This window comes from Stenella coeruleoalba (assembly GCF_951394435.1).
Source record: "Stenella coeruleoalba genome assembly, chromosome: 7".
NCBI classification, from domain to species: domain Eukaryota; kingdom Metazoa; phylum Chordata; class Mammalia; order Artiodactyla; family Delphinidae; genus Stenella; species Stenella coeruleoalba.
This window is the reverse complement of record NC_137153.1, coordinates 122,083,148-122,093,779: the sequence shown is the minus strand read 5'-3', so window position 1 is coordinate 122,093,779 and position 10,632 is coordinate 122,083,148. Positions and strand designations below refer to the sequence as shown.

General features: G+C 60.9%; 2 protein-coding genes across 6 annotated transcripts; one reads left to right on the top strand and one right to left on the bottom strand.

Moving 5' to 3' along the window:
- Positions 1 to 286: 286 nt before the first annotated feature.
- CLIC3 (chloride intracellular channel 3) lies at positions 287 to 3,299 on the top strand (the record flags this gene model as incomplete). Its single annotated transcript, XM_079926594.1, is given in 8 exon segments — positions 287 to 340; positions 537 to 563; positions 2,235 to 2,275; positions 2,277 to 2,332; positions 2,335 to 2,341; positions 2,422 to 2,547; positions 2,666 to 2,781; positions 2,853 to 3,299. Coding segments are annotated over 8 exon segments (840 nt in total). The 3' UTR covers positions 3,266 to 3,299.
- Positions 3,300 to 3,357: 58 nt separating this feature from the next.
- Positions 3,358 to 5,526, bottom strand: PAXX (PAXX non-homologous end joining factor). Of its 5 annotated transcripts, none has more exons than XM_079927151.1 (7): positions 5,294 to 5,526; positions 5,162 to 5,222; positions 4,871 to 4,920; positions 4,684 to 4,786; positions 4,448 to 4,519; positions 4,226 to 4,310; positions 3,358 to 4,122 (listed from the first exon to the last, which is right to left on the bottom strand). In XM_079927151.1, the coding sequence occupies exons 1-7, from the start codon at positions 5,416 to 5,418 to the stop codon at positions 4,067 to 4,069; spliced, it is 552 nt and encodes a 183-aa protein (XP_079783277.1). In that variant the 5' UTR covers positions 5,419 to 5,526; the 3' UTR covers positions 3,358 to 4,066. The 5 variants fall into 5 exon arrangements, with proteins under 5 accessions (XP_079783277.1, XP_079783279.1, XP_079783278.1 ...); XM_079927153.1 differs by having other exon boundaries at positions 3,622 to 4,126; XM_079927150.1 differs by having other exon boundaries at positions 3,631 to 4,122; positions 4,596 to 4,786.
- Between the last annotated feature and the right edge of the window lie 5,106 nt (positions 5,527 to 10,632).

Below are 10,632 nucleotides of genomic sequence, written 5' to 3'. Positions count from 1 at the left end.
TCTGCCCGTTGTAACCACAAACCGTATGCATGTCGGTCTCATTTGTTCTTGGAATACGTGTACAACGGAACACAGTCATGTGTTCTGTTGGTGTTTTATTTCCTTTTTTCTGCACCGCGTGTTCATTTGTCCATGCCACCATTTTTCTAACGGACGCATAAGGCTGCCTTTACACACAGGACGTCTGGCGAACAGGCGCAGGTGTGGAGGGGCCTCGGCCCTTCTCCAGGGTGGCAGGGAAGCAGGAAGGGAGCCAGGAGACCCCCCAGTTGTTGAGGGCAGCCCCATGGTGGTGGCAGGTGGTCCGGAGGCCCAGGCCCCAACTCCACAGTATGTCGAGGTCAGCCCCAGGCTCAGGGGCCCTCTGCCAGGAGCGCTGACCACTGTTGCTTCCGGAGAGGGTCTGTCGGGCTGGGAGCCTTGACGGGGGAACGAGGCCCTGGGCTTGGAGTGGAAGGCGCCGTGCATATCCCACTGCTGCCACCAGGTGGCGCTGCCCCACGATGGCTCCTCCCTAAGCCCCCCTCCCCCCCCAGGCGCTGGGCCCCAGTGTGGGGAGGCCGGTGAGTGGCCCTTATCGGGGCGGGCCGGCAGGCGCACACCTGTGAGGCTGCCCACTCCCCCAGCCTCCTCTGGCCTCCTTCCAGTCCAGGGTGGGGAGGTGGAGCGGGGGTGGGGGGGCGAGGTCCCCATGGCTCAGAAGATTGTGGCTTCTAACCCCAAACGTTCTTTTAAAGGTTAAGAGCAGGGAGAAACCCGCCCTGAGCCCACAACGGAGGGGCAGGGGTGTGGGGTCGGCCGGGTAAAGACACCTGAGCCCGGCCCGTCCCCCTCGGGCACGTTTGGAATGTGGGCCCTGCCCTGGGTGGGGGTGGGGGGGCTGTATCTAACGGAGGTCAGTACGTGGGAGGGGGGCGCCCCCCCCAAGGATTTATCACTCCTGTAGTGCCCTGGTCGGCAGATGCGGAAACAGGCTGCGGCCGAGACAGGCTGTGGCCGGGCTCTTCATCTCCCTCCCGCTCCTCGGCTTTCTGGGCTGGGAACCCTCACAGGCGGGGGGTGGGGTGGGGGGGTGCGGGGTGTCCACTGCAGGGAGGGCTGTTGGGCTCACGGTGGGGGCGGCCCTGCTCCAGAGCTGCCCCCTCCGAGGTCGGCACCCCGACTGCCAGTGCACTGGCCTCCTCCACCACTCCGCCCCCCCAAGCCGTGGCGCCCCGCTCCAGCTCCCAGCACTCAGTTCTCCACGGTCACACCCTCACGCCGGCACTGAGCCCTCGCTGCCTGTGCGCCACCTAGGTGACTCCACAGGGCGGGCTCCCGGGCCGGGGAGGGCGGGGCGCTCGGGGACCCTTAAAGGGCGCTCCGCAGGTCCTCGCCCGGGCCCTGCCGCCGCTCGAAGCTCCCCACCATGGCTGAGACCGCCAAGCCCGGCTGTTTGTCAAGGTGCCGGGCTGGCCGGGCTGCAGAAGGTCTGGGAGGGCTGAAGGGTGGGTCTCTGCGGCAGGGTCCGCACCCCTTGCCCTGCGCTAGGCTCCGGCTGTCCTTTGGAGGCTGTGTAGGTGGGGGCGGCGAGGGGCGTAGCGCCGGTGAACCATTCCCAAAGGGCTTGGGGTGGCCTCACCCTGACTCCCAGCCTTGACTCCCGGGCACAGCCCAGCCCTCCTGAAGGAAAAGCCCCTGGGGGGCGGGCACGTAGCAGGCAGGGAGCAGTGCCGAGGCCCGGTGGAGGCTGGGGTCAATGCAGCAGAAGAGGGGCTGTGCCAGGCAGCCCTCCGTGCCTAGATCTGCCGACCCCAGTGAGGGGCTGCCAGGGCCTGGCCTCCTCCCACCCTTGAAGCCCGGGGCAGCGAGGTACCCGGTACAGCAAAGTAAATCACTCCGGAAACAGCTCACTTGTCCCACCCCACCCTTGTGACCAGCCTGCAGGCCCTGGTGCCCAGGGGCCTGGCCTCAGCCCAGGCTCTGAAGTTAAGGGCCAAGGGACCAAGCTCCAGAGCCAGGCTCCCGCCTCTGCACCCCTCACCCCGGTGCCCTGGCCCAGCCTCCAGGCTCTCAGCAGCGCTGCAGCCCTCCCCGCCTCCCAGGGACCGAGTGAAGGGCCCTCGCGGCCGCTTGTCCAGGCCATGCCCAACTGAGTTGGAGCCCTAGCCTTGCTCCAACCTCTTGGCAGTGGGAGGCCGCGGGGCTCCTGGGTGTGCTCCCTGCTCCGACGCCCCTCTACGCCTCCCATCCAGGCAAGCGAGGACAGCGAGAGCGTGGGTCACCGCCCTTCTTGTCAGAGTCCCCACGATCCTGCTTCTCAAAGGCGTGTCCTTCACACTCGCCACCGTGGACCCCGCAGGTGAGCCCCTGCCCCGGGAACCCCTTGCTGGCTCTGGCCCTCCTTGTGCCAGCCGCTGGCACCCTGCCTTGTGCCCACAGGTCCCCAGATGTGCTGAAAGACTTTGCCCCGGGTTCACAGCTGCCCGTCCTGCTGTATGACGGCGACGCCAAAACGGACACGCTGCAGACTGAGGAGTTTCTGGAGGAGACGCTGGGCCCCCCAGAGTGAGGGCCCGGTGCGGTGGGAGGGGCAAGATGGGGCCCTCAGGCAGGACCCCCAGGACAGAGCCCGGGGCCCCGCAGGGGGCAGCAAGGGTCTGACCCAAAACCCCTCCACCCTCAGATTCCCCAGCCTAGAGCCCAGATACAGGGAGTCCACCGCGGCGGGCAATGACGTCTTTCACAAATTCTCCGCCTTCATCAAAAACCCGGTGCCCGCGCTGGACAATGATGAGGAGGGTCCGGAGACACGGCGAGGCTGGGGGGAGTGGCGCCCCCGGCCGGCTCCTCACCACGCTCCCCGCCCCCAGCCCTGTACCAGCATCTGCTGTGCGCCCTCGCCAAGCTGGACAGCTACCTGCGCGCGCCCCTGGAGCACGAGCTGGCGCGGGAGCCGCAGCTGCGCGAGTCACGCCACCGCTTTGTGGACGGCGACCAGCTCACGCTGGCCGATTGCAGGCTGCTGCCCAAGCTGCACATCGTGAACGGGAGCGCCGGGCCGGGGGGGGCAAGGTGGGGCGGGGCGGACCCTCGAGGAGACCCCGACCGCGCCCCTCGCCCGCAGACGGTGTGCGCGCACTTCCGCCAGGCGCCCATCCCCTCTGGGCTGCGCGGCGTCCGCTGCTACCCGGACAACGCCCTGCAGGAGAAAGAGTTCAACTACACGTGTCCACACAGCGCCGAGATCCTGGCGGCCTACCGGCCCGCCGTGCGCCCCCGCTAGCGCGCCCGCCTTCCCCGCCACCCACCTGCTCCTTTGCAGCCCCAGAAAGGCATCTCTGCCTCAGTGAGCGGGTACGGACATATGAGGACCAGAAGCCCCGCAATTTCTGCCACCCCCAAACTCCCACCGTGAGACGCTCAGCTCCAGATGACAGCCAGGAAGGACCGGCAGAGAACCCAGTGGGCGGCGCGCGGTCCATACCCCCACTTCTCAGGGATGGCGGGACTGGATTGGGCTCCCAAACCAGTCAGGCCAGGGTGGGGCGGCAGGATGGCTGGGGAGGGTGGGGAACAGAGCCCCGTCTGGGCAACTCGGGTCTCCAGGCCGGAGGGCGGGCCCACATTCCTCAGCTCTGCCCCAGGTGGCAGGCAGGCCACCCCCATCTCCCTGGTCATCACGTGGGTTTGCATCAGGGAGGCGTGTGCCCGGAGGGACAAGAGCAGAGTTCTAGCCTCTTAGAGCCCCAGCCCCACCTCACACAACCTTCTTGGCTCCTGGGCTGGCCAGGCAGGGACAGTTGGGCAGGTGGGGAGAGCCGGGCAGCTCCACCATGGAGCGCAGAGCCTGATGCGGCCCCACGCCCAGACCGCAGGCCTGGCAATCCCCGAACCCTCTCCTGGAGCCAGCCCCCAGGAACCAGAGCCTGGCCCTGACCTCTGTGACCTCCACCAGATGAAGATGTTTATTTGATGGGGAAGGGGCTGGAGGAGCAGGCCTGTTCCTGCCTGGCAGCGGGATGGGCAGGTGCCAGTGGGAGGGTCCCAAGGGCTGCCCCTCCCCTGGCAAGCAGCCTCCCGACGGTCACACGTTTTGCTGCACCTTCAGGGGTCGTCGAAGTCTACACCACCAGCTGGTTTCTTGCTGGGAGAGAAGAGGGAATGACACCATGGGGGTGTGGGCGGGCGGGCAGGGTCCAGGGATGGACCCTGGGCACAAGAGGGAGGGGGAGTGGGTGGGCACCTCTTGAAGCCAGGGTTGATGAGAGACTCTCCCGGACACCGCCTCTTGACCCCAGGTCTAGGGCCAGCTCTCTGAGGATCCGGGTCTGGGGAAAAGAGGATGAGGGAGGGCGGCTCCTGAATCTAGCAGGATGCCAGGGCCACAACCCCTTCTCCACACAGACAGATCCTCTCTCTGGGGAAACTGAGTCACCCAACCCAAGTCACAGGTGACAGGCCTTACCTGGTAAGAAGAGCGGAGGGCCCACCTGCCGGGAGCTCTTCCTGGGGCTGCTGGCCGTCTCCTCTGCAGCAGCTGGGGAGAAAGCAGGAATGGAGGCCCCAGCAGGGGAACCCCAGTGAGAGTGTGAGATGCCTACCCCCCACCCTACCTGCCAGCCGCCGCTCCAAGCTGCACACGCGCTCTGCCAGGCCCAGTGTCAGTGCCTGCAACCTGGAGGCTGCCTCTGGGCCCGGCACCTTGGAGAGGTCAAATTCCAGCGCAGAGGGCCCCCCTGAAAGGGTCAGGGATGCTCTGTCCTCCTGCAGGGTGAGAGTCACAGCTTGCTGCTCGCAGGCTGCCCTGGGAAAGGAGGCGGGCTGAGCGCTGTGACCAGACCCACTCGCCGCTCGCTCCCCATCCCACCTGCCCCCCCCAGGGGCTCACCTGAAGCGAGGGGTGATGTCTTCAGCCGCACTCAGGCCAAAACGGGCTTTCTACAGGGCACAGGGACTGGTCACCAGGTGCCTGACACCCTAGGACTACTGGGGACACCCCAAACCTGCCCGACCCAGAGCCGCCCGGGACCAATCTTAGGACTACAGCTACAGAGCCGTGGGAAGGGTGTCTTGACCCTTCCGGGGAATCCCAGGCCGCCCCCTTCGATCCCACACGTGGTCCGCGCTGCGGGCGTGGGGTGCTGGAGGCTGCCGGCCGCCCAGGAGCCCTGTTACCCACGAGGGCCGCCAGGCTGTCCGGCGTGAAGCAGGTGCTCCAAAGCTCCGCGGCGTCCGTCACACTGCAGGGGAGGGGCTGTCAGGCAGGACCGCCCGCAGAGCTGCCCGCAGCCCTGCGGACCCCGCTACTCACTAGAGGTTGAAGCCGCCGCGTTCCCACGTCCCACTGCCCTCCCCCTCGCAGTAACACACGAAGCGCGGGGGTCCGGGGCCGGGCGGCAGCGTGCAGAGCGGCGGCGACAGCGGCGGCGGAACCATGGCACCTCGGCAGCCGGAGGGACCGGGCGGATCCAGGGCCGCCTCGGGACCTAGGGCCACCTCGGGACCTAGGGCGCCTGCGCGGGCGGAAGGCTTCCGGAGCGGGGACGGGGCCCGTGCCAGTGGGCGGGCTGGGGGTGGGGGGGGGCAGTGCCGAGCGGTGCCCAAGGGGCCTGCGCGGGGCGGGGCTAGCTGGGCGGGGCTTAGTCACGGGACGGTGCTTGCACCGGTGGGGGCGGAGCTTCGTGCGGAGGGCGGGGCTCCCGGGCTGGGCTGGCGTGTCCTGAGCGCTGTTTTACGGGACAAGGGCTGTGCAGCGCGCTCCGGGACTCGGGACCCCGCGCACACTTCGGGGTCTCTTTGAGCCTTACCCCCTGCTCTGTCCCCGCTGAGTCCGGGGTTCCCCCCTTCGCGCAAACCCTGACTGGGCGCAGGCCGCGCCGGCCACTGCTCTGGCTTCAGACTGCTTTGACCCCCTCGCTGATCGCTGCGGCCTCCCCCTCGCACCCAGCTTCCTATTGTCAACTGAAACAAGTCAAAATACGAAAGTGAATAAAGTACGGTAACCGGTGCAACAGGCTTCCGCCACTCGTTCATGCATTCCACAATGTTTACCCAGCACCTGTTCTTTGCCTCGTGTTGTCCCGGGCCTTGGGCACACCTTGCTCAAGAGACAAGGTCTCTGATCTCCTGGAGCTTGTGAGAGCTCATGGGATGGACAGATAAACAAACGAAACATGCAATCCTCAGGTCGTGCCAAGTGCCTGTGACCCGGAAGAAGAGAGAGGTGGAGCGCGCCAGGAAAGAGGGTACCAGGCAGAGGGGGCAGCCTCTGCGGAAGCCCCATAGTGGACACAGAGCAGCTGTGCTCAGGGCTTTGCTAGAGGCCAGGGTGCCCGCAGCGAGGCGTACGAGGGCGGCAGGTGGGTTTGTAGGCTGTGCTGATGCCCTTCAAGTATGGCTGCAGCCAGGCCTGCCTCGTCGCCTGCTTCCTCCTATTCGACAAGCCTCACGCGACAAGCCCCTTCCCATGAGGCTCCTGCCTCAGGACCTCTGCATTCGCGGTTGTCTCTGCCCGGCACCCCCTTTCCCCAGAGTTACTCACTCCCTTCAGGTCTTCACTCAAAAGTCACCTTCTCGGTGAGGCCTTCCCTATTATTTTATATCCAGTTTCAGCACCCGGCCCAACATCTCATGTCCTCTCTCCTCTTTCATCTGTTTTCCAGCTTGTCACTACATAGAGTACATTCTGATTACCGTATTGTGACAGCAGCCTCTACGATGGCCCCCAACCACGTGCCTCCTGCGTTTGCACCTTTGTGTAGCCCTCCCCTGAGTGTGGGCTGGATTGAGTAACTGGCTTCTAGCCAATAGAATGTGGCAGAAGTGATGGGCTGTCACTTCTTTCTTTCTCTGGAATTGCTCACCATGACATGAGGAGTCCCGTGGCAAAGGACCAAGGCCTGGCCAACAACCAGTGAGGGAGCTGAGACACAGACCCCTTCCCAGCTGAGCCTTCTGATGAGAACACAGCCCCAGCCAGTGGCTCGACTGCAGCCTCTCGAGAGATTTTGCGCCGAGGGTCCAGAGCACCCAGGACCGGATTCTTGACCCTCAGAAACTGGGAGACAATACACGCTGTTGTTTAAAGCCACTGAGTTTCGGGGTAATCTGGTCTTCAGCAGTAGGTGACTAATATAGCTATTTATCCTGTTTATTGCCAATTTTCCCCATGAGGTCCACAAGGGCAGGACATTCTGTTTTATCTGCCGCTGTATCCTCAGTGTCTAAACAGTGGCTGGCACGTAGAGATATTCAATAAACATGTAAGTGAGTGAATGCAGAGTGGGGAGCCTTTGGAGGGTTTAAGCCGGGGTGGGCTGGGGAGTGGTACTTCTGATTTATGTGTATAAAGCCCATGTTGAATGCCATGAGGTGAGGGGATGAAGGGCTGTGGGAGTGGAGGTGAGGGGGCCAGGGAGGCTAGAGGGCTGCTGAGTTCCCCAGGACAGAGCTGTGCCAGGGGCTCAGAGTGGAGCTGGAGAGAGGTGCAGGGGAGGACGGGAGAGATCATGGTGACCCCTGCATTTAGGAAGAGTAGAAATGCCCTTCCCAGGACTTCCCCAGTGGTCCAGTGGTAAAGAATCCGCCTTCCAATGCAGGGGACACGGGTTCGATCCCTGGTTGGGGAACTAAGATCCCACATGCTGAGGGTCAGCTAAGCCCATGCGCCACAACTAGAGAGAGAAAACCTGCACGCCACAGCTAGAGAGAAGCCCATGCACTGCAAAGAGAGATCCGCGTGCTGTGACTAAGACCTGATGCAGCCAAAAAAAAAAAGAAGTGCTCTTTCCAAGATGACTGGGCTAAGGCAGGACTGGAGAGGACATGGGCGCCTCTCCTTCGTCTTATGAGCTCTTGATATGGCTGTATGTCTGATGGAGATGAATGAAAGCTGCTGTGTACACAAGACTCTAGAGGATCAGGCCCAGAGATGTGAGTGTGGAGTCACCAGCCCCCGGGACAGCCTTAAACATTAGTCCCTCCAGGCACAGTGCTCAGGCTCTAGGAAGTTGTCTCTAGGTAGAATGTGGTAGGCTGAATAATGACCTCTAAAGGTATCAGGTCCTTAATCCCTGGACTTGTGTTATCTTGTATGTGTTGACCTAAAACGATAAAATAGCCAGTTATTTTGCCAGCAGCGTGGGTTTATTTGGGAAGAGCAAAGAATCACAGTTGAGTGCATGCAATCTAGGGGAAACCACAGGCAAATCTGAAGAACAAACGCCAGGAAACTCTTTTATAGAGGAGAAGGGGGAATGGGGTGGGGTGTTCTACACAGAAGAGTCCATTGGAGGAAACTGGGAGTTGGAAGTGTGGTGGCTTTTCATTGGCTGAACTGTGCTGGTCTCTCACTGGCTGGGCCGTTGCTGGGTGGGAAGAAAAATCTTCCTTCCTCCCGCTGGGTAGTAACTAGTAACCTTCCTGTTGGTCTCCAATTGAGGCTGCACAGTACGGGGTGAGGTCTCCCCCTTGTGGCCTCCTGACTATTTTAAATAAGGTTTCTGTTTATTCATTCTTACATGCTTTCTCTAAAAGCATTGCTGGTCAACGGTCAGGTTTTTTACAGATTCAGCAACTTTCGTCCCTTGATGCCAGGGAGGACCTTTCCTGGGTGTCCTGTCCCATGTGGAAGGGAGAGTGCACATATGAGAAGCCTACTGCGGTCACATTCACGTAACAAGGAGGGGTAGGAAGGAGATCTCTCAGGAATTTCCCATCTCAAGTTTGTGTCTTAGAACAGCGAAAAGAGCAAGAGCACACTCAACACAGAAAGAATTAAACAAGCACTTTGGGAAGACACAGCTGATGAAAGAAATTTGCACATATTAAGGTATGGGGAAGTTATTCTGGATTAGACATACTTTGGCTTGAACTTTATGCTAATTAGAACAGTCTGTCTTATGGCCCGTCAAACGTAAACTGTATATCTGCTTTAACCATTAAAAAATAAGGAGGAGGAGGAGAAAAATGCATTACCTGATTGTTTAGAATGTCCACTTTGAATACAGGGATAAATGCTGCGTGCTGCCCCCTCCCCAGCAACACCAATGCCAGTATTCCTTCGAAGATGAGATTCCCTTCCCAGACGCCAAGGTCATGCTGACTTGCTGTGTACCTGCTAATCTGTTTTGAAAACTTGAAGAAATGTACCCTTGTCACGTTTGATGTTTGTTGTTCTGACAAGATATTAAACTGTGGTTCAGGCATCCGAATTGGAGCCAGGTGGCCATCGCGGATGTGGTTTCAGACAGTTCCTGCATCACTGGGGACTTGAATTTTCTGAGCTGTATCAGACTCAAGGTCATGACCAACTGTTCTCAAAATAGCATCTGCTAGTTGCTGCCACCAGCAACCTTCTAATCTCAAGATCTCTCCTGGTAACTATGCATTTTGGAGCCCAACCAATTCTTGCTCTGTAAGCACCTTCCTTATTGCCAGCTCCAGTTCTAATTCTTAACAATTTACGTAACTTTGCAGTTTTTGCTTGTATAGGCCTCCCCCACTGTGTAGCCTGGGGAACACAAGTCAAGTGCTTCTTGAATCTGGGTCTCCTGCTCTGCAGTCCTCAGTTTAGCTCAAACAAAACTTGTCTCTTCCTCTCGTCCATGTAAATAATCAGTAACCAACCTCAGCTGACTGAGAGGGAGGGTTGGAAAGAAAGAAAAGACACAGTTTAAGAAAAAAAAAAAAAAGAGGGAGGTTTGGGAAGAGCCCCCGTGGTTCCTCGGACCCCGTCTCTGGAGGTCAGGAGGGCGTTGGAAAGGCTGGTCCGAGGGCTGAAGGCACCCGAAGCAGCGAGGTTTGGGACAATCTTTTTTCCAGTGACCCGGCTCTTTGCAGTCATAGTGGTGGGGTCAGAAGAAGGCCGATCGGGGGGCCTTTGTTGGCCACCTAAGGACTTTGGCCTTTACTCTCAGTGAGATGGGACCCACTGGAGTAGCTGCGAGCAGAGGAGGGTGCCAGCCGACAGATCTTACACACGCAGCCCTGGGCTTCCGGGTGGAGAACTGGCTGAAGTCCGCCCCCGTGTGGCCGGAGCTGGGAATGCAGGACTGGGCTGACCCGCAGCCGCCAGGGGCATGACCCTTCCTGGGTCCAGAGGGGCCCTGGGGGGCTGCCCCCCGATGGGCCGTGAAGGGAAAACTGCATCTCCTCACTCCAGATCCTTCTCAGGGGACATGAGAGGGTTGAGTTAGTGGGGAAGGAAGGGACCGAGAGCCTGCTGGAGACTCTTCCCCCCACCCCGCCCCGCCTTAAATCCCTGCTCCTGGGCGATTTCCACCACTTCTTCTCTTGTTCCACGTGGAAGCTGAATGACAACCGATAGATCAGTTGATCAATAGATCAGCTGGGAATTCCCTGGCCGTCCAGTGCTTAGGACTCAGCACTTGCTCTGCCGGGGGCCCCGGCTTTTATCCCTGGTTGGGGAAGAGAGATCCCACCAGCCACACGGCACTGCCAGGGGCAGAAAAGAAAAGCAAGTTGACTGCGAGCTCATCACCAGTGTCTCTGCGGGCGCCTCTGCTGGTTGGCAGGTGGCATCTTGGCTGGGAGGTGCTGGATCTCTGGGCCTTCCCACCTGCTCCCACATAGTGGGACTGGTGTCAGGCTGGGGGGAGGGGGGAGACCCTGCCCTTGTAGTGTCTGCAG

Coding starts and splice junctions, on each gene's coding strand:
- PAXX (XM_079927149.1), bottom strand. CDS start 5,418: ATGGTTCCGCCGCCGCTGTCGCCGCCGCTCTGCACGCTGCCGCCCGGC. Junction 5,223..5,293: donor CGCGGCGGCTTCAACCTCTA/GTGAGTAGCGGG, acceptor CCTCCCCTGCAG/TGTGACGGACGCCGCGGAGC. Junction 4,311..4,447: donor CCCTCCGCTCTTCTTACCAG/GTAAGGCCTGTC, acceptor TCTTTTCCCCAG/ACCCGGATCCTCAGAGAGCT.